Here is a 22,751-nt window from a genome sequence, read left to right as displayed (position 1 = left end):
CTGAAGGCAGTGAGCTACGCTGATTTTCATCAGCTGAGGGTCTAGCCCTAAATGTTGTAAACCTCTGGGGCATCCTAAGTGTTTTTGTCTAAACTCTCACTGTCTCTTAGGCTGCAAGCTCTTTGGGAACTGTGACCCTGATTCGGATCTCATGTATGGCTGTGCAACTCAGGAGAAACTCCATGGAAGGCAGAAGAGATACACTAGTGTAAAACGAATGTATGTGAGATCAGAATCAAGGCCTATTTCTTTGTCTTGTGCCACACTTAACAAATAAACAATAACAAAGGCCCAATTCTCAGCTGGTGAAAATCAGCATATTCTACTGAAATCGATGGAGCTAGGATGATTTACACCAGCTGTTGAGCTGGGGAAATAACTTTGTAAAAGTTTGTCAAATTCAGGCTGAATAGAACTATAGTGGCTGGTGTTAATTTATGTGCTGTTTTTTCCAAGATGGTAAATAGATGTATTAGCCAATGGTAGGAATTACAAAAAATGTCTAATAATTAGTTCATGTGTTGATGATACAGTACTTGCCTGAATTTACAATCTTTGTAAACCCCCATTAGCTCCAGAACTGCAGAAAAAATAGAAACCCTCCCACTTCCATTTCTCTCCCTTGTGAAATAGTATCTTTAGGGTTTTTTACCAATTTAGCATGATTATGGTTATATAAAGCAACAACTTGTGACAGTGAATCCGGATCAAAAATCAGGAATAATTCCACTAAAGTCAGTGGAGTTACAACCAGTGTAAAACTAATGTAAGGAGATTCAGGCCCATGATGTTGACGTTCCCTCAGTTAGACACTGGCATATTTCCACTGACTTCAGTGATGCTGCACTGATGGAACTGGGAGGGGAATATAGCCCTAACTGCGTAGGGCTGTGAGCCAAGTTTAGTGAACAGAAATATGTCCATTTTTAGGGCCTGATAATCTGATCTCTTTACACATATATTTGACATTTTTCATTGGCATTTTGTCCATTTCAATAGACAAAACTAGTCAGATTTTAAATGTGCATTCCAGGCTTTTTCAGGATATGTCCTATTATATAGGGGGAGGGGAGAGAGAAAGAAATGTCTCCTATTCATGCTTCAGTTCAAATCTGTATTGGTGTTAGGGTTTGTGAGAGCTGTGGTGGTCGGATAAAGCAGATTACTAGGATATCTGTGGGCATTCTTTGCCAATCTTGGCAAATTTTGACCGCAATAACCCTTGGGATTACCAATAAGGGATTACTAATGGGAAACCTCACAAGAACAGAATCTGCCCTTTACTTTACAATAAATACTAGAAAATCAGTTTATTTGAAATAGTTTGGGAATGGAGATATGGACACTAAGCACTGTGAATGATCACATTGCCTTATGACTGTGTACTCTAAATGCTAAGGCAATGGATGTGCCACTATGTCTCTTGGCATACCAACTCTTGTGCCTCATAAAATGGGAAAGTGAATAGAAACAGTTTCCCCAGCATAATTTATGTCATCTAGGAAACATCAGTGTTTGTAATGTATGTATTTTCAAATTTTACTTCTGTTCTCAGAGAACCAACTAAAATCAAATCAAAGTTTTTAAATCAAAAACTTAAAACACTCTTGTGTGGACATTATTAAGCACTTGGCAATGACTAGGTGGCTGGTGTGCTGTTACTCCTCTTTGTGACACTGATCATAATTGTCTTTCTCTTACCTTGTGCCCCCCACATTTGCTTATTGTACCTACCCATTGTGTCTCATCATAGACCTACATTGCAAGCTTTTGGGGGCAGGATCTGAAATTATTATATGTGTGTATAGCACCTATCACAGCTGGACCACAGTTGCTAATTGGGGCATCTAGGTGTCCAACCCACACTTGCCCTGAAGGGGTTAATGGAGGCCAGATGGGCCTATTAACTTATTAGGCTGACGGCTGAGTGGAAAGCCCTAATTAGGGGAAGTTCACCTGTTCAGGAACAGGCAGGGCTTCTATAAAGCCAGGGAGCTGACAGCAGGAAGGCAGCTGCGGGGAGGTAGTCTGCAGTCACTCCCTGGCAGAAGGGAGGTGTGTTTGGGGGCTATAGATACAAGTAGCTCACAGTTGTTCACTGGGAGGAGGGAGTAGAGAGGCTGGCAAACCCCAAAGGGGGGGGGGGATGATAGCACTAGAGTAAGAAGCAGCCCAGGGAGTAAGCAGCAAAGTTGGGGACTGAACAGACCTTGGCTGCATGTTGTAGGGTCCCTGGGCTGGAACCTGGAGTAGAGGGCAAGCCAGGGTTCCCCTACCAGCCCCTGGGGAAGTGGCACTGGTGGACAGTGAACTGGAAGACTGTGTGGGTCCCAGTGGGAGTGACAGAGACTTGAAGGACTATATCCCGGAAGATTGGAATGCTGAGTGACCCAGCCAAAGGGCCGAGTCACGAAGTAGATACTGCAGTTCCTGGAGGAAGAGAGAGTTCTGCAGACCAGAGAGAGAGATGGAATGATGGCATGCAACCGCTAGGAGGGGCGTTGACCTTGCGAACTAATCCCCAGAGTGGCCAGAAGGAAGCGCCACCCTAGCGGTGAGTGGAGGCCCTCGTTACACACTTCAGTACTAATAATAAACAATAACAACAAACCAATTCAGTTCTATTGTCTGTGAGTTTAGGGGCATATTATTATGTCTGTCTACATAGAAGTTTGGATACTAATGCATGGAAACAAAGAGATAATTAAAGATACATAACATATCTGTCTCCCAGGAGTTTATGAACGTCCATTATGGCAACCCCCTGCCATTGCCACACAAAAGAGCACTGAGATCCAATGTTAAAGACTGCTAAAGATGTAGATTGCCTTGATTTTAGCAAAAGGAAACAGTGCAATTACTTCCCATCAGTATGTTTATACTCCACTATAATCAGCTAAAATAGTTGATAAGATATCACCTATTTGAATTTTATCATCAAAGAGAATGTGTAATATGTTGATTTAGGTTATAAATATAACTATGTATTTTAAAATATAAATGTGTTTTAATACTCCCTCTAACTGACCTTTTTTTCCTGGCTCAACAACAACTTGCATCATATGGATCTATTTGCAGGTTGCTCCATTTCCTCTATGCTAGAAACCTTTTGCTGACCAACTCTTCTGTTCCTAGGAGTCAGCTATTCTAACTGCTTCCATTGCACTTTGTGTACATTAATCCTGCTTCACAGCATCATGGGGGTATTTTTGGGGAAAAAAGGATGCTTTGGGAAAATACCATAACAAAATCTTAGCGTGTTTTTTAAATTCCACTCTATTTCAAGAGAGGGGAAATAGAAAAGTGATATCCAACACATTGGTTAATGTTCTTATGATAAGTAGTGGTCATTAATTTTCAAATGTACAAGCTTCTTGGAACTCTCATGCTCTTTATTAAGATACCAGTTGAAATGACTATCTTTCAAATACATTGCTGGTGTTAGGATGCTTAAGATCGCTTTTAAAGATGCTTCACTTTAAGAAAATGGAATAAAGCAGTGTGCAGGAGTCTGTCATCTGGCATGTCTTTCCGGAGGAGGGAGAACATTTTAAGATTAATCCTCTTATCTCCCTGCAGTGGCGCTCTGATGGAACAAAGTGGTCTATTTTATAAACATGCCAAGTAGATGCATTGATTAACTGAAGAGTAAAGCCCCTGCAGGCAATATCATTGGAATCCTCACTCCATTGCTTTCAAAATGGGAGGGTAATTTAAAAAAAGAGGCCCAAGTTTAAATGGATCTTAATTTGTGATCAGGGACAGGTGACGGCTTAATTTTACTATCCCATTATTCCATTCATAATACTTCTAATAGCAGTGATCAAGATTCTATTATTTATTATTATTATCATCATTATTAACAAACAAAATTCATCTGGGTCATATGAGAATTGGAATGCTTGATTTAATTGAAAAGTTCATGAAAATCAACATTATCTGAAGTTGTTTCAGTTCCCCAAAGGTAATAGGAATGATAGAAATGTACCTACATTCAAATCCTTGGTGTACCAGCTGGCACTGTGCTTCATGAGGACAAGGGCTGAGTTCACACCACTTAACTTCCTCGCATGCTTTCCCTGCTGTGTTTGGGGGGCATGTGCAAGTGAAGTCGTCCCAGATAGAATAGCAAATGCCACCATTGTGGCAAGGGTTGGACTAAATGGAAAGAGTAGAGACAATCAAAGTGTTAGCAAGTGGCAGTGGATTCACACACAAGGGAAGGCAGGATTGCTTGGCAGAGAACAGAATTGTGTTTACTTTGGATTGAAAGCTATAAAACCTTACAGGTTCCATGCATGGATAGCAAGTTTGGTAAATGGTTATCCTTACCTCACCTTTCAGAACCCTCATATATTTTGCTGCTGATGCCCACAATTTTCAGCACTATTCAGCAAAATCTGCTCTCACCAGCATGTTTATATGTTTAATTAAGATGTCATTACTGTCACATATTGCATGGGAACATTAATGGGTGAAAAGAGGAGTCCTGGCTCTAAACATGGAAACATGCTTTGAGAAATGGCATCCTTACCTTGCAAAGATTGTCACCAGTACAACCCTGGGTCACGCTGATCAGTGTTCGGTTGATGACAGAATACAGTGATGTGGTAGTGGGGAAGAATTCCAGTTGTTGGTTATTCAGTCTTAAATCTTGGATACAGCCTTTAAAATACCCACCATTTATATCAGTTTCTTGTTTGTCTGGGAGTCCTCCAATATAGAGAATATCCCTACTTTGGACTGTTAGTATTGGGGTAGAAATGTAGCCTAGCTGTTGAGACGACTGGAACAATTCAGCCTTATTTGGCTCTATTTTTAATGATATTAAGTAAAAATTTCCATCGCTCACAGTCCATGTGCTGAACAATTTGGTGGAATTTGAGGCTAACATGACTAGTTTCCCATCTTCCAACCAGATCCTTATATACAGAGATGTACTGTTCCTCACAGCTAGTAACAAGCCAGAAGACTTCCGTGTTCGGACAAACATCGATATAGTCATGTTTTCGTTCTGACTACCATCAATAGAAAAAGCAGCATACCCCGAGGAGTCCTCACGTCCAAATCGGCCTGGCATGTACTCTTGAAATGAGGGGGGAAAGAGAGAAAATAAAATAGTTTAAGACTAATTGACTAATGGAGGCAGCACAATGGTCAAACATCTACCACTGATAAAAAGAGGCACCTGCAAGTGTTTAAGGACAAAATAAGGATCTGATTCTGGTCTGAGTGGCTTCAATGGCAAAATTCTCATTGACTTCAATGGGGGCAGGGTTAGGCTTTATTTTGGTGCTGTAGGGTATATTATTACACCACATTCTTTTCCTTTTGCAGCCTCTGTACATCTTGTGAGGATGTGTATCCAAATGGTTTCTCAGGGAAGACTGCAGCACAGTTATTTGTATTGGTCATGAGAAGGGTGTATTTTGAGCCCAACCTAGCTGTTACCATCCCTAAAGTCCCAGGGCACAATCCTGGCCCCATTGAAGTTAATGGAAGTTTTGCAATTGACTTCAGCGGTGGTAGGACTTCACCCCAAGACCATATGCACTACTGCTGGCATAGGGAAGTGTAACTTACACCTTCCCATTCCAAGTGGACCCCTATGTACCATTAGGGATTTATCCTCAGAGAGGACAGGAAGTGTTTCCCCTACACATACTCTCTAAACATTCCCATCAAGGAACATGGACAATGTTAAATCAGGACTAGGTCTCCAAACAAAGAGGCTGATAAGAGCATATGCTGATTTAGCATATGCTGATTTAGCACATGCTCTTATTTTCTATTCAGTTTCTACACATCACCATCCACTCTGGAGCTGTGATAGCCCTCTATTCCCTTGGCAGATTACACCTATGCTGATCTGCATCAGCCTAGATCCATCAGTGAATCTGGCTCCCAAACTGTCATTTCTATATATGATCAGTCTCTGCCAACACATGACACTGCTGTGCCACCAAGGTAGGCAAAGGATCTAGAATTCAAGACACTTTTTTAAAATTTTGTTTTTATCAGTTAAGATGATTAAACCAGAACTCCTCTCTCTCTGTGTCTGTCTGTCTCTATTTTCCATAATGAAGCAAAGATATTTAATTACAAACCGAAACTGTCTCCCAAACCATTGTAATGAAAACTACTTATTCTGATGCATCAGCTTTTTGAACCACAGTATTTCTACTCGTTTTACATTTTAAGTTTCAAAATCTTGTTCTCCATATTATAGGCTTTCTGCCTAAACACTTTCAAGAGCTATTTTTTTTAGTATGTCAAATGCATAAAAAGTGTCAACCTGGTTTAAACAAAGAAATCACTCCTGTAACTAAACAGTCAGAGTCCTCTTTTGTGCAGTAAAACTTCTGGACTGGGACCTCATATGTCAAGTTTCTGCCTGCAGCACTACTTTTTTTATGACTTGGTTATAAAACCCATGAAAATAGGGGATTGATTGTGGAAACCCTAACAGTCCTTTAACAACCATGGTGTTAGTATGTGCCACAGTAATATTATTTAGTAAGGGGAATAAATCCCTGACTTGTTCCTGAATAGACAATTTCATAAATAACTACGTATGAAATATTTTAATTTTATGAAAGAGATTATCTACGTTTCTTTCTTTATCTGCTTGTTAAAACCATGACATGTAGAAATAAATCTTCCCTTTTGCTGGAATGGGTGTTTTGAGGCATGAGAGCTTTGTAGAATGCACCCTCTCTAGAAGGCAGTCCTTGAGAACTAAGCATTTTTCATGTGAAAAAAGCGAGCATTTCTAATGGAGTTAGGAGCTGGAGTACAGGAGCCTTGCGACATTAGAAGAAAGGCTCTTAGAAAAAGGTAATTCTGTACTTGAAATTTTCTATTACTTTGCCACAAAAAAAATATTGAATCTGATCTTGGGTTTGATGGGACAGTTAGCATCACCTTGGTCAATATTAACTTCTTGTGTCACTACATCTGGATGCTGATCAAAATAAGTCAACATCTGTTTGTTATTTTGTATATGTAGTGAAAATATTGCCTCATGTCAATTAAATCCTTGGCAGCAACTTTTCTTCAAAAGGACACCAACATTTCTTATGTTATCCCTAGCCACAAGTCCCCTCCTCACCACTGCCATAGTGTTTTAAGTACTGCATATATCTAAAATCCATGTATCAAAGTGGCATGGTGGTATGATTTGCAAGGAATATTGCGGTCAGCAGAAAAAAAATACCAAATACTTTTTAATCATTCTCAACAGTTCTAATGCAAGAATAAGCCTCTCTTGGCCCTGAATGGTTTTCATTTCACTTCATATAAAGAGGCAAACATATTTACCAGATGTTGTCCTATACTCCAAAGTTGCTTTTCAAACCTTTGGATAAATTACAGCTGGAGTTCAAAGCAGTCTGTTAGAATTACCTCTCAGGCTTTATCATTTTACATAAAAAAAAAAGGTACTGATAACTATTAAATACAGCATATGAAATGATATAATATTTAAACATTTTGAAAGGGATTTCAAGATGCAGCTTTCTGGTTAAATACATCCAATAACCCCATGGGACCAGATCCTCAGCTGGGATAAATCTGTGTAGCTTCATTGCCTTCAATGCAGCTATGCCAACTTGCACCAGCTGAGGATCTGGCCCTTTGAATCTAGCCAGGGCACTGCTGATGCTCTTCATTTTTTCCAGACTGCCTGGTTTAAAATAAAGTGTCTTTTCTTCATCCAACTGTCTTTTCTTCATTCAACATTCATTCAAAGTGTTCCTGAAAGGTGCTATATTTATAACCCTGGAGAATGACGCACTCCGTTTATCCACATAGCAGGTAGAGCATAGCAGACAGCAATGCAGGGACCTCATATCGTCCTTCCAGTTTGCCTCAGCTCATACTTGGTGGAACACATGGAGTAGAGTTACCAACTTTGATTGGATGCATTCCTGGAGATTTCATCACATGACATAATCTTTAATTAAAGATTAATCTTTAATTCCTGGAGACTCCAGGACAATCCTGGAGGGCTGGCAACCCTAACGTGACCTAAAGTGAGGATAATTCGATTTCCAGGCCCATTCAGGTTTTGGCCTCTCTGCTGACTCTGCCCATAAGGATGCCAGTTAAATGGTTTTTGAGACATGGGCACATGTCCAGTGGGAAATTGACTTATTTCACACAGGCAACCAGGCAGCTCTCAGATGGTAACAGCTATTGGTAACTGTTACCCGGGGCTGGACTTCAACCAGCTAACCAAAGATCCGATTGCCAATCCTCAAGTGTCCATTGTCCCTAGGCTGGTTGGCAAAATGATGCTACTGACTGTCAGGCTTAATCTGCTGGTGAAAGCTCAGATTTGATTTTTTAAAAAATATCTAATTTTTTTCATCTGTTCAATGTTTTATTCATTCTTCATTTACCCTCAAAAACATGAGCACTGCTTTACATACAGATATTGAGACTGGGGGTAAAGCACCTAAGTTAGTTTTAAAAATAGAACTTAAGTTCCTAAGGCTATGTCTATATTACAAGCTAGTGGTGTCATTTCCCCTGTCGTGGATGTACTCACACTAGCTGTCATCAAGCTAGCCAGCCCAGTTTCAGGGAGGTTTGTAGTCAGCCTGGCTCAGCTGTGCCTCCACTGTTGATACCAGGATTACCGTGACTACCCTGCTATTTATATTCACTCTAGCTGGATGAGAGCTAGTGCAAGTATGTGTACATGAGCAGGGGAATCACACCCCTAGCTTATAGTGTAGACATAGCCTTTAGGTCACTGGGTGCTAAACCTACAGCAAACCAGAGTTTCCCAAAGTTTAATGGCATATTAAAAGTAAAAAAAAAAATGAAGAATTGGATGAGCAGAACCCATCAATTTACCTTCACTTTTCTGCCTGATTGAAATTTAGGCTTCCTATAGCGAGAACTAGAAAATAATGAACAAGTGCTACTACTAATCTCTTGTGTTTTCTCATCAATTGACAGTAAGCAGCGGAGGTCTTAAGGGTCATAGTGTTTCATCACTGCTATAAACAGATTTGTTATTTGTGATTATGCTTTCAGCTGGCGTTTAATACACTAATGCCAAAAGCATTATCTTACCTGTTGAACAATTTGGCCCTGTGTAAGGCCTGTAGCAGTCACATTGATAACTCAGCCTCAAGTTGATGCAGCGTCCTCTATTTTGACAAGGGTGGTTTTCACACCTGTCCTGTTTCGTACAGCCTGATTTGACATTTAAAGATGTTTCACTTGATATGTTCTCTGGGGTAATAATGTTCAAGTCTATTTCAATGTCCTGAAGACAGCCTACAAATGAAGGTGCAGAATGCATATTATAGATGTTAGGTGGAGAGTCACTGCTCATGTTTCCCACTGGTAAACCACCCAAAAATGTGCTCTGAAATGCAAGCATCAGTTGATCATTATCTATTGCAGCAGTAGATTTATTGACACATGATTCTATACAAGAGCTGTCAAGTAAATTAAGGGTAACAGCTCTTGCTAAGGTTACCTCCACGGAATGCCATTCTCCATCACTGACATTATGTGAAATATGCAAAAGAACCTGTGGCTGGTTATTGACTTGCATGAATAAGTGTAAGTAGCCATTCAGTAACTCCAACTTGACAAACGTATCTTTCTCCCCTCGGTGAAATATAAAAGCTGTAGGTTGCACAGTCTGAAACCTCAGGTTTATGTTATAGAAAGATTCCTTTACACCGGTCATGTCACTGTTCACCCGAAGGAAACCATTTCCCTCAAAAGAAAAGGTGGTTATTGTTTCACAGTGTGTTCCAGTATACCCAGGTGGGCAGATGCAGCTGGATCCATGGTGGCCATTTTTTAAATGAGGGATACATAAACCACTGTTTTGGCATTGATGGTCATTGCAGCCAAGGAGGACCTCCGTACAGTTCCTGCCACCATAAGAAATCCCCTCCTTCCGTCCAAATGGGCAATGACAAGTGTAATTTCCAGGAAAATTCTCACAGGTGCCACCGTTTTGGCAAGGGTTCATGTAACATTCATTGATGTCTTCTTCACAGTGAATACCTAAAAAAAAAAAAAAAAAAAAAAAGAAGAAAAAAGATGATTTGATTGGATTAGTGCAGGCCAGTTTTTCCTCAAACTGTTTTAGACATTTAGTAAAATGAACTCTAATTACAGGGGGGATCTGTTTATCAAGGGATGGTTGGTCCCCAATGATTGACAGCAATTAGAATAGATGCTGTTATTATTTTGTATTGCAGTAGTGCATAGTGGTGCCAATCAGGGTCAGGGCCTTGTGCTAAGCTCTGTACATATACCCTAGTGGTAAATAATTGATGAAGAAAAGAGCAAGCTACAAATTTGTCTTGAATGGCAGTGTAATGAAATCGAGATGAAGACGTGATCAAACAAATTGCTTTCCATGGCAGAGTGGGTGTGAAAGTGGCAATTCTTTTGGAAAAATACTTTTTTTTTTTTTAAATCACATGTTAAAAGCCAAGAACTGTTCGTTAATATGTATAAATAATAAAATAATACATAGATCAGAGACTGCAGGTTCTTCTTTCTCATTTACATTCATTCAGTTGAGGGGAAGAATGGTCCAGTGGTTAGAGCGCTACCCTGGGCTGCGGGAAACCTGGTTTAAGTCCAGCTCTTCAATAAACATCCTGTGTGACCCCGGGCAAGCCGCTTAGTCTCTCTGTGCCTCAGTTCCTTATCTGTAAGGTACGGAATGCTAGCACTGCCCAGCCTCACAGGGGTGTTGAGTGTATAAATACATTAACGATTGTGAAGTGCTCAGATACTACAGTGATGGGGGCCATATACGTACCTTAAATAGAAAAAAACTTTTCCCATAATCATGTCCCCATTCCTCTCTTTATAGATTCAGCTTTCTCTAGGGTGACCACTTAGTCTTGCAAACAGATGGCTCTTTGAACATACATATTTGAAGTTCTGATATTCAATGCACACTTCACCATGTTTCGGGAGCGACTTTTCTCTTCCTTCAACAGATTCACTCTGATGCTAGTAACACATCTCACAGAGATCTGAAACTTAATAAATGGGGCCTAGATCCCCCAGTTTCCCTTCTCATACAGAGCAGTCAGGGTAGCTGGTCACTCATTCAAGAGTGACCAGTACATATTCAATGGAGAGGGGAAATCCATTTACACTCCCATGGACGCCTGCAGAAGATCCCAGTTTTTTGGTTGAAAACTCACATGGGTTTTAACACAGAGATTCCATTTCCCTCCCCAGTTTTTATTCCAGAGAAGGAAAGGAAATGTCTTGAGCTCTTTGGTTGAAATATAATTACAAAGCATGATCATTATGAAGTAATTAACCAAAATAATGTTTGAACCCAAATATCTCCCACTGAAATTAAATTGGCTTAGATGGGTTGGTTGGCTCTCCAGAAACTGTAAGAACTTTGTAGTGTAGTTAACAGCATATAAGAAGACACTATTCCCTTCATCGAGGATAACTTGTTACTGTATATTGTACCTGTCTTTGCATGCAAACCTATAAAGAGATTGACCTACTACTGCAAAACACACATGTCCTTCAAGCGAAATTATAGGAACGAGTTAAACTATTTTGATTAGCTTGGAATAGCAGCCATACTAATTCAGTGTCTGTCCACTTTACTCAATCATTGTCATAACTAGCCCCCTGTCTTAGCAATGACCCTTGTCATTTATCATTCTCAAATTATGGTGTGAAGTTTCCAGATGAAAGTTCAGATCATCAAATGTAGCCAATACTATCTCTTATATTTTGGCAATGGGCTATTACTGCTGTAGTCTCTCCGTTTCCCAGCTACCTTATATATATTCCATCATGAGATGTCTATTTGTACATTAATGTGTAGTGACACCTGACAGAAATATGAATAATTGGGACTGACTTTCTTAAAGTCAAGTTCACTTTCTAAACCTTCATTGACTGGGGGCCAGAACAATATCTGCCTTACCCAGTTTACAGTAATCTATATGCTGTAGTCTTGTCCTGCTTTTTGCTATACTAGAAGTCATTTGAATATATGAAAAGTGAAGTTCCACTGAGCTGTTGTGCTTCAGCCGATGTTTTAATACATCATCTTCCTGATGTAGCCTACTTTTTCTGCCTTTAACATAGAGAATGAAGTGTCCACAAGTATGTACAACTCAATCGTGCACTGCTGTTGTAGTCATTTGGGTGTCACTGGGTTTTTGTGTCAGGGCTAAAAATGTATGCAATATTGAAGCAGTAGGATCAGCTGGGTGCTTAAATATGCCAAGAGCTGTATACCCTCAGAGTCGTCAGAATTCATTTAGCAATGTATGGATCAGAGCTTCATACTACACCTTTCATAGAGTGAATTGGCAAAGTGGATGGCACAACATATGGTCTGTCTAGGTACTTATGTATCCCCATTTCACCTATCTGAGCCCTGCATATATATCATTGAGTCTATCCTCCCAGTTTATCCTTCCTGCCATTCATAAAGGTATCACAAAAAAGGGCTGATTCTCCACTTTTTTGCATTCAGTGTAGTCATTCATGCCTGTGGGAAGTGGGTGTGAAGTCAGAATAGTAGCAATCACACCCACTTTGTACTTATTTTGTGTAGGAGTCAATGACTACAGAAGGTACAAAGCAGCAGAGGATCAGGCCTTAAGTGCACATCAGTACAAAAATAAAGTAATGAAAATAATTCCATGAACGAAGAACATTTGTTTGTAAATCATATACATTTCCACTTTGTAAATTAAGTAGAAAATGTACTAATGGTGAAGTATGACAAAGAACAAAACCACACCACAGTGTTCCTTTGTCTACAGAAAGTAAATCCTGGAATGTAAAGAACCTGCATGTTAGGATCAATTTTAGGAAACACTATTTCATAAGAATTTCAGTGTCTGAATGTGAATCTCTGTTGTTTAAGCAGTATTAAATGAGATTTCAAAAATAACAACAAACAGTATATATTCTAGTTTGTATTAAGATCAACACAAAACATACACGCAAGCCCCACTGAAAAGCCAAAGATTAAATCCCTGTTTAGTTCTCAAGAATAATTAAACCTCCTTACAAGCACTGGCTGATATTGCTTGTTATTTGCCAATTGGCTGTGCAAGCAAGGACCACTGTCATTCGGGATAAAAGGATTAGTCAATATTTATAGAACTGCCTATGTGGTTCACCAATTTCAGACTGGTGTATAAGTCGTCATGTAAAAAATAGTTTGCATACGGGTAGGCCATGAGACAAACCAAAAATTAGCGGCGGGAGAGGGTAAGAAGGAATAGTAATTGTCACTTCAGTGGTAATTGTTTTGGTAGTTATAAGCATCTGCTCAGCTAAATACATTGTACATTCTTTTGAAAGTAAAATTATCCAGCCTTCTTTTATACACAATTTATTTCATAATACAATTTGAAATCAGGAATACTTTAAAAATGTTTCTCTTCATATACTATGTTAAAATGCATCATCTCAGATGGGGAAAAATTATTTTAAAAATTGGATGAAATGTGTCCATTTGATCTTGTACTTGAAAAAACAGATAATTTCTTTGCATTTTTAATGTGCTATTAAGATATTACAACTGTTTACTCACCAAATTTTTCAAATCTTAAATTAAGCTGTTTCAAAATGAGTAGCAAATGATTGCCACAGAAATTGAATGACAAAAGCAATTATTCAAATTTAATTCTGCTAAGTGTCCATTAATTTTTCACTCCATTAAATAATTAAAATTAAAGCTACTACCTGAATTAAACATTTGTTTGCGTCTTTGTTTAGAAATCCGTTTACCATCCTCTCCCATCTCAATTTCTTAATGCATTCTAAATATTATGCAAGTAGCAAGTTGGTATTCAGGCCAGAAACTGTATGTTCAGTACAGTCGAACTGCCAGAAAATACTGAGAGGTCTGAGCCAAGACACAGTTTAGCAACAACAACAACAACAAAAACCCAATTACCTGTAAATACTGTCATTATAACAGCGTAAGCCTGCATCCTAGTTACAACCATTTTTTTCCGCAGCAAAATGGATCTTACAATATTTATGTGGTCCATGAAATAATTTTCTGTAAATTTTGAAACAATTCTAGAAACGAGGGCTTCTTTTCCAGGATTAGCTTGTTCCACATATGTACTATGTTTGCTGATGTAGCCTGACGGTGTATTTTCCCCAAGCCAGATCAGTAGGGCTTAACTTAAGACTCATTATGCTGCTTACGCAGTAGACATGTATACTTGGACTCTTTCTCAAGCTATAACTTACAACGCCCCATCCAAATGTGCACTGCATGCTCCTTGGGAGTGAGGGTACCTTTAAAAGGCGGTCATAGTTCTACAGAAGCCCTGCCATTTGAGACTGTCGGGGGTATGGTAAATCAGAACATTCCTTGAGTGCCTGGGACATGCACCCCTCCCCGTCTAGTGACACACAGACTGGCTTTGAGTGCCCCCGCGCAACATCAGGGGTTGTCAGAGCCTCGTGTCTCGGGAATATGGCTTTTATGGTCTCAAAGACTCCCATATACAGGAAACTCAGTTGCTCTACCTTGACAGATTGAAGGGCTGAGTTGACCCTGCCAGCATTTGAATCCAGAGTGCCATGGGACCTGGAAGTTTGCAACCTGATGTTTAGATAACTAAGGCATCCCCTTCAGCTGGAAAAGAGTTATGTATATAGTGTGATCATGCATATAATAAATGCATATGCTTTTGAACACTGTAATTCAGACTCTTTCAAAGGTAACTCAGGAAACCTTATACAAAGTTATGGAAACATTGGTGTTATGACTAAAAATTATTATCAGCATTTATCTGGTGCTCATGCTGTGGTATCTGGGTACTTTACAAGGCTTAAAGTGCATTTCTCTACTGAAAAGTCACTCTGGTACAATGGCACCTGGGAGTTTGTTACTGTCACTGGATTATTTCTTTAACAAATGGGCTCAGTGTACAAGTAAAGAGTTTCACATTTTGAGAACCTCAGGATCTCAGCTAGAGAGATCAGATCAAAACACCTGTTCCCTGGCTGCTTGCAAGGGGAGTCAAATAAAATCAACCATTCAACTAAAATCAGCATTGAAACTTTTCTGAAGGCCTGAGCAGCTGCTTTTAGCGTTGGTCAGATTTCTGCTTGCTCCACCTATGGAGGAAGCTCTGCCATTCATATCCAGAAAATTCAAGTTTATCAACTACACATTTCTAAACCATGTGAGGGTACAGCACTGCTACAAGGAGATGGGCCTGAAAGAAAAATCCAGATCTGGATTCTGGTTTGCAGCTTGAAGCTAACACTATCAGGAACCAAATCTGAGCTCTCTGCAATTTGGGCAGGCTCAGATGTGGGGTTCAAACTCTGGGGGTTCAGAGCCTTACAAAGAGTTCAGATATGGCATTTTGGTTTGGGCTCATCTCTCTCACAAAGCTGAATAATTCCCAGTGTCTAAAGTGTAAATGAAGCTAACTCTAATGCAAATAAGAGTAAACCTTGCAGCAACTTAAATGATAATGTGCCCTTTAAAAATATGTATTCTGGGGGGGTGGACAGGGAAGAATCTGTAATTATCCTTTCCCCGCCCATCTTAACAGTTGTATTGGAACAGTCTGTTAGAAAAGCTCCTTCACTCTCTGCAGCATCTTCTATTCAAGAGGCTCATTAATCCTGAGGCCAGCTGAATGATCTCGCTGGGTATATATTCTTCAGTGCTCCAAATCTTATTGAATAATCATGAAAATTCAAATTTTGCAACATCTGTGCTGATAATTGCAGAGATAATTACTTTTTGCTGGAAGGAGGAAATGCACCTTGATGAGTGAGAGACTGCAAGGAAGCGAAATCGCCCATCCTCAAATAATGATAATTAAATCTCCTGATTCAGGGTGTAAATCAGTTGCCACAGGGGTCAGGAGGGAAATTTTACTGCTATGAACACTACAGAGCTGGTGAGGTGAATTAAAGGGTTTTTTTTTCTCTTCTGAAATGTAAAAAAACTACTTCTGCTGGATACTGGTCTTAATCCAACCAGCAATCAGATTTGCCCTTGCAAATCTCGTATTGCTGTCTTAGCAGGAAAAAGTCATATAGTACAAAAGACAAAATACAGGACAGGGCTGATGCACATGGAAAGTTGAAACCCTGATTAAAACTGCATTATAATAAGCATTTGCTGACATTGAGATAATGTACACATGATAACTTGCACATAGAACACACATTTTGTAAAGTCCTAGTAACTTGTTAGTTATTGCTTTATTGCCTACAAATTCATTATTCGGCTATTTTTCCTCTTTCCAGTTGAAATGTCCATTTTAGCCTAATACAATTTTGGGGAAAACATAAAATGGAAACAGAGCTGAATGACTTGGCTTACTCATTAAATATGCCACTCTTGCTGAGGGAATATGGAATTCATAATGTGCTACGTTTGGTATAATATGCTGTAACTCAACCTTTTTAAATTGCACTGGGCTGAAACTTCATAGACTAGTTTGAACTTTTCAGCCTTCATGGATTTTTTTTTTTAAGCAGGGGGGAAAAGGCCTTAATCTCTTACATCATTAAAGCTTTTTGAGTGCAACAGCATTTGGACATTTTTTTCCATTTGTTAGATGTTTGGTAACACCTTAAATAATTTTCATTTGAAAACAAAAATACCTGCTGTAGGTGATTGTGTAGTGCGGACTGGTCTGTTTATTTTATTTTACAAATATTGGAAACAGCCAACCTATTTAACAACCGGCATCAGCTTCTAAGTCATTTCAGCTGGGCTTTTTTCATGAGATTGCTTTGCTAAGCATCAGTATATCTTCCTCAATATTCTATGTAGAGCATGGTCAGAGGTTAGCAACTCTTGGGCTTGAGAATAGCATGAAGCCTTCTCATAGAAGAACAGCATGGCATAGCTGCTGCTTGCCCCTAGGCCTACACTCTGGATTTGCTTGGCCTCTGGGGTACACACTGGCAACTACTGAGCAGACAGTTCAGGGGCCTTTGTCTCCCCTCTCCTTGGTCCCAAGTTGGATATGAGCCAGAAAGGACCAACTGGGAGAAGGAGGGCGGCAATAATAGTGGGGACACAAGTGGAGGGGTAAAATACTAGTCTCAGGATCCCCAACTCTTCAGTTAGCTGCATCAGGCTCCCACATGACAAACCCCCAGCCCTGGTGCAATGAAGAACAATCATTCTTGGGTTTCCCCTGGACTGGTGTGTCCTTATGCCACTCCCCCCTCCCCCCCACCGTGTGGGTCAGTGTCTATATGCCACAGTCCGCCCTGAAAGGAGCAGTTGAGAAAGCAGCTTGAGGTTCTGCACATGGTGTAGAATGGACTGTAGGAAGAAGTGAGGTCTGGAGCCAGCTTAAGGAGAAGTCTGAAGTGAAATTCAAAGAATATGGGAATCCAGAGTAGAACTTTAAAAGGAACATAGTCAGAGTGAGGGCACAGGGCAGATAAAAGGGGGGAATGAGTTATGAGGAAGCCGGGGAGGAGGAAGAGGAAGTGCAGTAATCAAGACAGAAAACAGAATAATTTTAGTGGTGACAGAGATACAGCAGGTAAGATTTTGGAGATGAATTTGTGGCAAAAAAGAGTGGGATTTGGAGATGACCTTAATGTAAAGGGAGAATCCATTTTGAAGCACTTGGAGGACAGGAAGGTGATCAAGAACAGTCAACATGGATTCACCGAGGGCAAGTCATGTCTGACGAACCTGATTGCCTTCTATGATGAGATAACTGGCTCTCTGGATATGGGGAAAGCAGTGGACGTGATATAGCTGGACTTCAGCAAAGATTTTGATACAGTCTCCCACCGTATTCTTGCCAGCAAGTTAAAAAAGTATGGATTGGATGAATGGCCTGTAAGGTGGATAGAAAGCTGGCTAGATCGTTGGGCTCAACAGGTAGTGATCAATGGCTTGATGTCTAGTTGGAAGCCAGTATCAAGCGGAGTGCCTCAGGGGTCGGTTCTGGGGCCAGTTTTGTTCAACGTCTTCATTAATGATCTGGAGGATGGGATGGATTGCAGCCTCAGAAAGTTTGTGGATGACACTAAGCTGGGGGGAGAGGTAGATACGCTGGAGGGTAGGGATAGGGTCTAGAATGACCTAGACAAATTGGAGGATTGGGCCAAAAGAAATCAGATCAGGTTCAACAAGGATAAGGGCTGAGTCCTGCACTTAGGACAGAAGAATCCCATGCACTGCTACAGGCTGGGGACCGACAGCTAAGCAGCAGTTCTGCAGAAAAGGACCTGGGGATTACAGTGGATGAGAAGCTGGACATGAGTCAACAGTGTGCCCTTGTTGCCAAGAAGGCTAACGGTATATTGGGCTGCATTAGTAAAAGCATTGCCAGCAAATTGAGGGAAGTGATTATTCCCCTCTATTCGGCACTGGTGACATCACACCTGGAGTATTGTGTCCAGTTTTGGGCCCCCCACTACAGAAAGGATGTGGACAAATTGGAGAGAGTCCAGCAGAGGGCAACACAAATGATTAGGGGGCTGGGGCACATGACTTATGAGGAGAGGCTGAGGGAACTGGGGTTATTTAGTCTGCAGAAGAGAAGAGTTTGGTGGGACTTGATAGCAGCCTTCAACTACCTGAAGGGGAGGTTCCAAAGAGGATGGAGCTAGGCTGTTCTCAGTGGTGGCAGATGACAGAACAAGGAGCAATGGTCTCAAGTTGCAGTGGGGGAGGTCTAGGTTGGATATTAGGAAAAACTATTTCACTAGGAGGGTGGTGAAGCACTGGAATGGGTTACTTGGGGAGGTAGTGGAATCTCCATCCTTAGAGGTTTTTAAGGTCCGGATTGACAAAGCCCTGGCTGGGATGATTTAGTTGGGGTTGGTCCTGCTTTGAGCAGTGGGTTGAACTAGATGACCTTCTGAGGTCTCTTCCAACCCTAATCTTCTATGAATCAATGAGAAGGAGATGAAGGCATCGAAGATGACACCAAAAATACTGGTCTGGGTGATGGGGAGGATAGCATCAATGGTTGAAGAGAAAGAGAAGTAGAGAAAGTTTGGGAGGCAGAATAGTGATTTTGTGTCAGCAGTGGTGAGCTCACATTATATAGACACATGAATATGAGGGGAGGGAGGAAGGGGCTAAAAACAGATCGAAGGTGGATTCAGGGAGAAGAAAATCAGCAAAGTCAAAGGCAGAATATAGAGAAGAGTTAGGAAAAACAAGAGGCCATTGGATTTTGTAATGGAGAAAAGGCAGTCATATGAGAGGAAGCAGACTGTCTACTTACAAAAGGTGGAGGAAAATAGGGATCAAAATAGAACAGAAATAAGTGGGACAGGGGCGTCAAAAGGACTGGAGACAGGGTTACAATTGATTGGAAGGAGCTGTGGACTAGACATGTGAAAGCCAAAGAAAGATGTTTTATTTTCTACTTGCAGTATGCTGTAATTGCAAGTGCCATGGCAGAATGTCAGAGAGAGATTTGTTAACAATTCACCCCATTTTTCATTTTTCACTTTGCTGGCTACCCCAACCAGACTGTTAAATTCAAAACATCAATGATCTGTTTTGCATTTTGTGTAGATTACACACTTGTACCAACATATACTGTGTATGTTTGAACTGCCAAGTATCCTTAGGGACCTTAAAGCAAACAATCCCTTTGAGCTCTTTAATAGGTTCATACAACATCACGTGTCATTGACTTAAAATCTGTTTTGAGCATTTGATTGAAGAAAACCTCACTCTGGAATTTAAAAAAAAAATAAAAAAATTCACTCCTAAAACTTCTGAAGGGTTTTTAAGAATGTTTGCTGTTTGATTAATACAGCTATTGAGAGGCTTGGCTGCATCCAGTCTCTTGTAAAGGAATTTTGTCTCTTGTCTCTTGTTGGCCGTTTCATCTTTGTTCTAATTGAGATAGGCATGTACAGCCATTGTGCTGTCTAGTGTGAAACTGCTCCTGCCCCTAACTCTTGCCCAGGGAGATAGTAGCTTGGGAAAATATTTCAGTGATTTGCAAGAAATTTTGTTTTGCTAAAACCAATGTGCATCTCTACAATCTATAAAAGTGACTGCGTTTGCATAACCTCATTGTCAGTCCATATTACAATAAATTCAAAAAGCCAGTAGGCTAGAAAATGATAGTTTTAATAGGGCATACCCAGCTAAAAGGAGAACAGAGCCCTAAAAATAGATGTGTATATACTGTATGTATATATTATGCTAGATATAAAGTAGAAAAGTGAGTCTCTACTCCTCCTCGAAACATACTTTCAATAACCGTTATCCTCACCATTGTATTTAACTATGGTTTGCTATGGACTGGATACAGCAGATTGTAAGGGCATGGATTTTACTATATATGGGTGTTGCTGTATACAAAGCAGGGTAGATCAAAAAGCACACTAGGGAGCTTTTACTGTGCATCAGCAGTGTCCACATGGACACTTAGTGCATGGCACGCAGACCTGGGGTAAATTCACAGCCTTGCTTGCCGTGAACTAAGTGTTCATGGAGACAAGCCCTAAGGCTTAACCTCAAAAACAGCCCCTCTCCATATGCACACAACCTAATAATAAATAAGAATAAATCCTTTTGGTAGAAAAAAAATCAGTGCCGACATTACAGTGTATTATCCATAATACCATTGAACTTCTAATAAAGTCTTCTTGTTAAAATAGCTAGAATCTCAGAGTTTACACCAGAGTGAGATCAATCTGAACCAGGCCCAATAAATCTATTTCTAGCAACTAATTATCAGCACAAATTAGCCACGTATGCTGCATTTTTCCTTTTCCTTAATCCATTCCCTCCTAAACAAACAACAATGTCCCTATTTTCAAGGTAATTAAAATATTTTCTTATTTAAAAAGATGATCAGCATCCTTAAGGGAAGTAAAAGGTTAGTTTAACTTCTTTTAACTTCTCCTTGCACCTGAAAGAGTCACTAAGCATATCTAAACAAAAACAGGTCATACCTCATTATAATCACTTCAGTGTTGACTTCAAGCAGTGCAAATGAGCCGATATAAATATGCAAAGTACTATCATTCATGTTCTTACTATCTGCAAACACTAAAACAATTAAGAGTGAGATGCTACAGGGAACAATTTAGGTAAAAGCTTTTATGTGAACCACATAAAATACAAAATTTTTGGAACTCGTTTCCCCAGATTATTTTACTGCTTGGTATTGTGACGTACTTTCTCATGTACTTGAGAAGACCTTAGTCATGGGACTCATCAGTGATAATTAACTATCAGCAAAATGTAAATCTGCTGGGTTCAGTCAAGAAGCATAAAAACCCACACAGGGTTTTTTGGGGGGGTTTCGGGCAGCAGGTTGTTTGGTTTTTGTCCTTGGTGGGTTACAATGGGAATCTGGTGTATGTAGTTTTATATGAAAAAAGAACATTTGGATAGTTGAAACACTAGTCAATTTTTTGAGGCAAGGAACCATCTTTACAAGGCATAAAATAGTAGAATTTCTGTTAAAAAATAATAAAACCAAGCAATGAGGGCTTGATCTTGCAAACATGACTAGGTTTCATTCTTACCTACTATGTTTAAAGCTTCCTCACAGAAGCATGAGGTCCAGCTGTAGTGGTTTGTAGGATCAGGGAGCCTGACATAATGCTTTTCAATTTCAAATGCTGTGCATTATTAACTAAATCTTACAGCACTTCTGTGAGGCAGAGGTGACAGTCTGTACCCTTATGCTCATCCTTTTTACAAGACTATGATAAATTTTATACAAAGTATGCCTTATGAGATATCATTTTTAAATCTCATAATCCGCTGAACATTATTGTCACAGTAAAATATGAGTGGCAACACTGTATGTAAAGTTATTAAATTCTATTGTATAAGACATGTTCCAAGTCTAGGAAAACAGCTTCAAACTAGTTCCCCAGAAACAAAAGGCTACCAAGCACCTCAGCCAGGTGTCAGCGTAATCAAATGGACTATAACCTAATTAAGTGGCTATTCTTTGGCAGGAGAAAGGATGTGAGTGAGAAATTTACATGTTGGCAAAGAAACAGCTGGATGTTCCCATCCCACAGACTTGTCATGTGAACCCCATCTGAGATGATTCTCGGAGAAGAGAAATGCTGTGAGAAAGGGGAGCAAACTCCTTAGATTACCTCTCTCCTCCCTTCTCTCTGCCCACGACATCCACAACACCTGAAGGACAAGAAAAGGAGCATTGGACTGGGGGATGGGTCCTGGCTGAAAGGCATCCAGCCAGTAAGACCACAAAATCATGTGGTAAGAGAGATTCATTTAGCTTGTTAAGTTAGTTCTTAGTTGCATTTTACCTTTTATTTTCTTGTAACCAAATTCTGACTTTTATGCCTCATTACTTGTAATCACTTAAAAGCAATCTTTCTGTAGTTAATAAACTTATTTTACTGTTTTATCTATGCCAGTGTGTTTGGACTGAAGTGTTTGGGGAACTCCATTTGAGATAAGGTTTGTGCATATAATTTTCTATTAATGAAATAATGGACTTTATATGAGCTTGTATTGTCCAAGAGGATACTGGGCAGTACAAGACACATTTCTGGGGGAAAGTCTGCGACTGGGAATTTGCTGGTATCGCTCTGCAGTCTAATTCAGGGATGGCAGGCAGGCTGGCTGAAGCCCTTTTGCACTATAGCTGAGGGTAATTTACGTGTTGGAGGCTATGTGTGAGGAAACCAGGAGTGGTTGCTTTCACAGCGAAGCAGTGTAAAAGGCACCCCAGACTGGAGAACTGAGTGGACACAGCTGTCCAACAGTCTCAATTGTA

General features: G+C 40.1%; 1 protein-coding gene across 1 annotated transcript in view; it reads right to left on the bottom strand.

Moving 5' to 3' along the window:
* Positions 1-22,751, bottom strand: part of LOC113407347 (protein crumbs homolog 1-like) — a 203,212-nt gene that overhangs the window by 50,451 nt on the left and 130,010 nt on the right. Inside the window, exons 5-7 of the mRNA XM_029912437.1 lie at positions 9,085-10,038; positions 4,535-5,085; positions 3,993-4,158 (exon numbers count right to left, since the gene is read on the bottom strand). Coding sequence (XP_029768297.1) covers positions 3,993-4,158; positions 4,535-5,085; positions 9,085-10,038 — 1,671 coding nt within the window. The remainder of the gene's footprint in view (positions 1-3,992; positions 4,159-4,534; positions 5,086-9,084; positions 10,039-22,751) is intronic.

Source organism: Terrapene carolina, unplaced genomic scaffold (assembly GCF_002925995.2).
Source record: "Terrapene carolina triunguis isolate 2854851 unplaced genomic scaffold, T_m_triunguis-2.0 Scaffold211, whole genome shotgun sequence".
In the NCBI taxonomy this organism is placed as follows: domain Eukaryota; kingdom Metazoa; phylum Chordata; order Testudines; family Emydidae; genus Terrapene; species Terrapene triunguis.
Note: the sequence above shows the minus strand (reverse complement) of the source record. Positions and strands in the feature narration are given on the sequence as shown.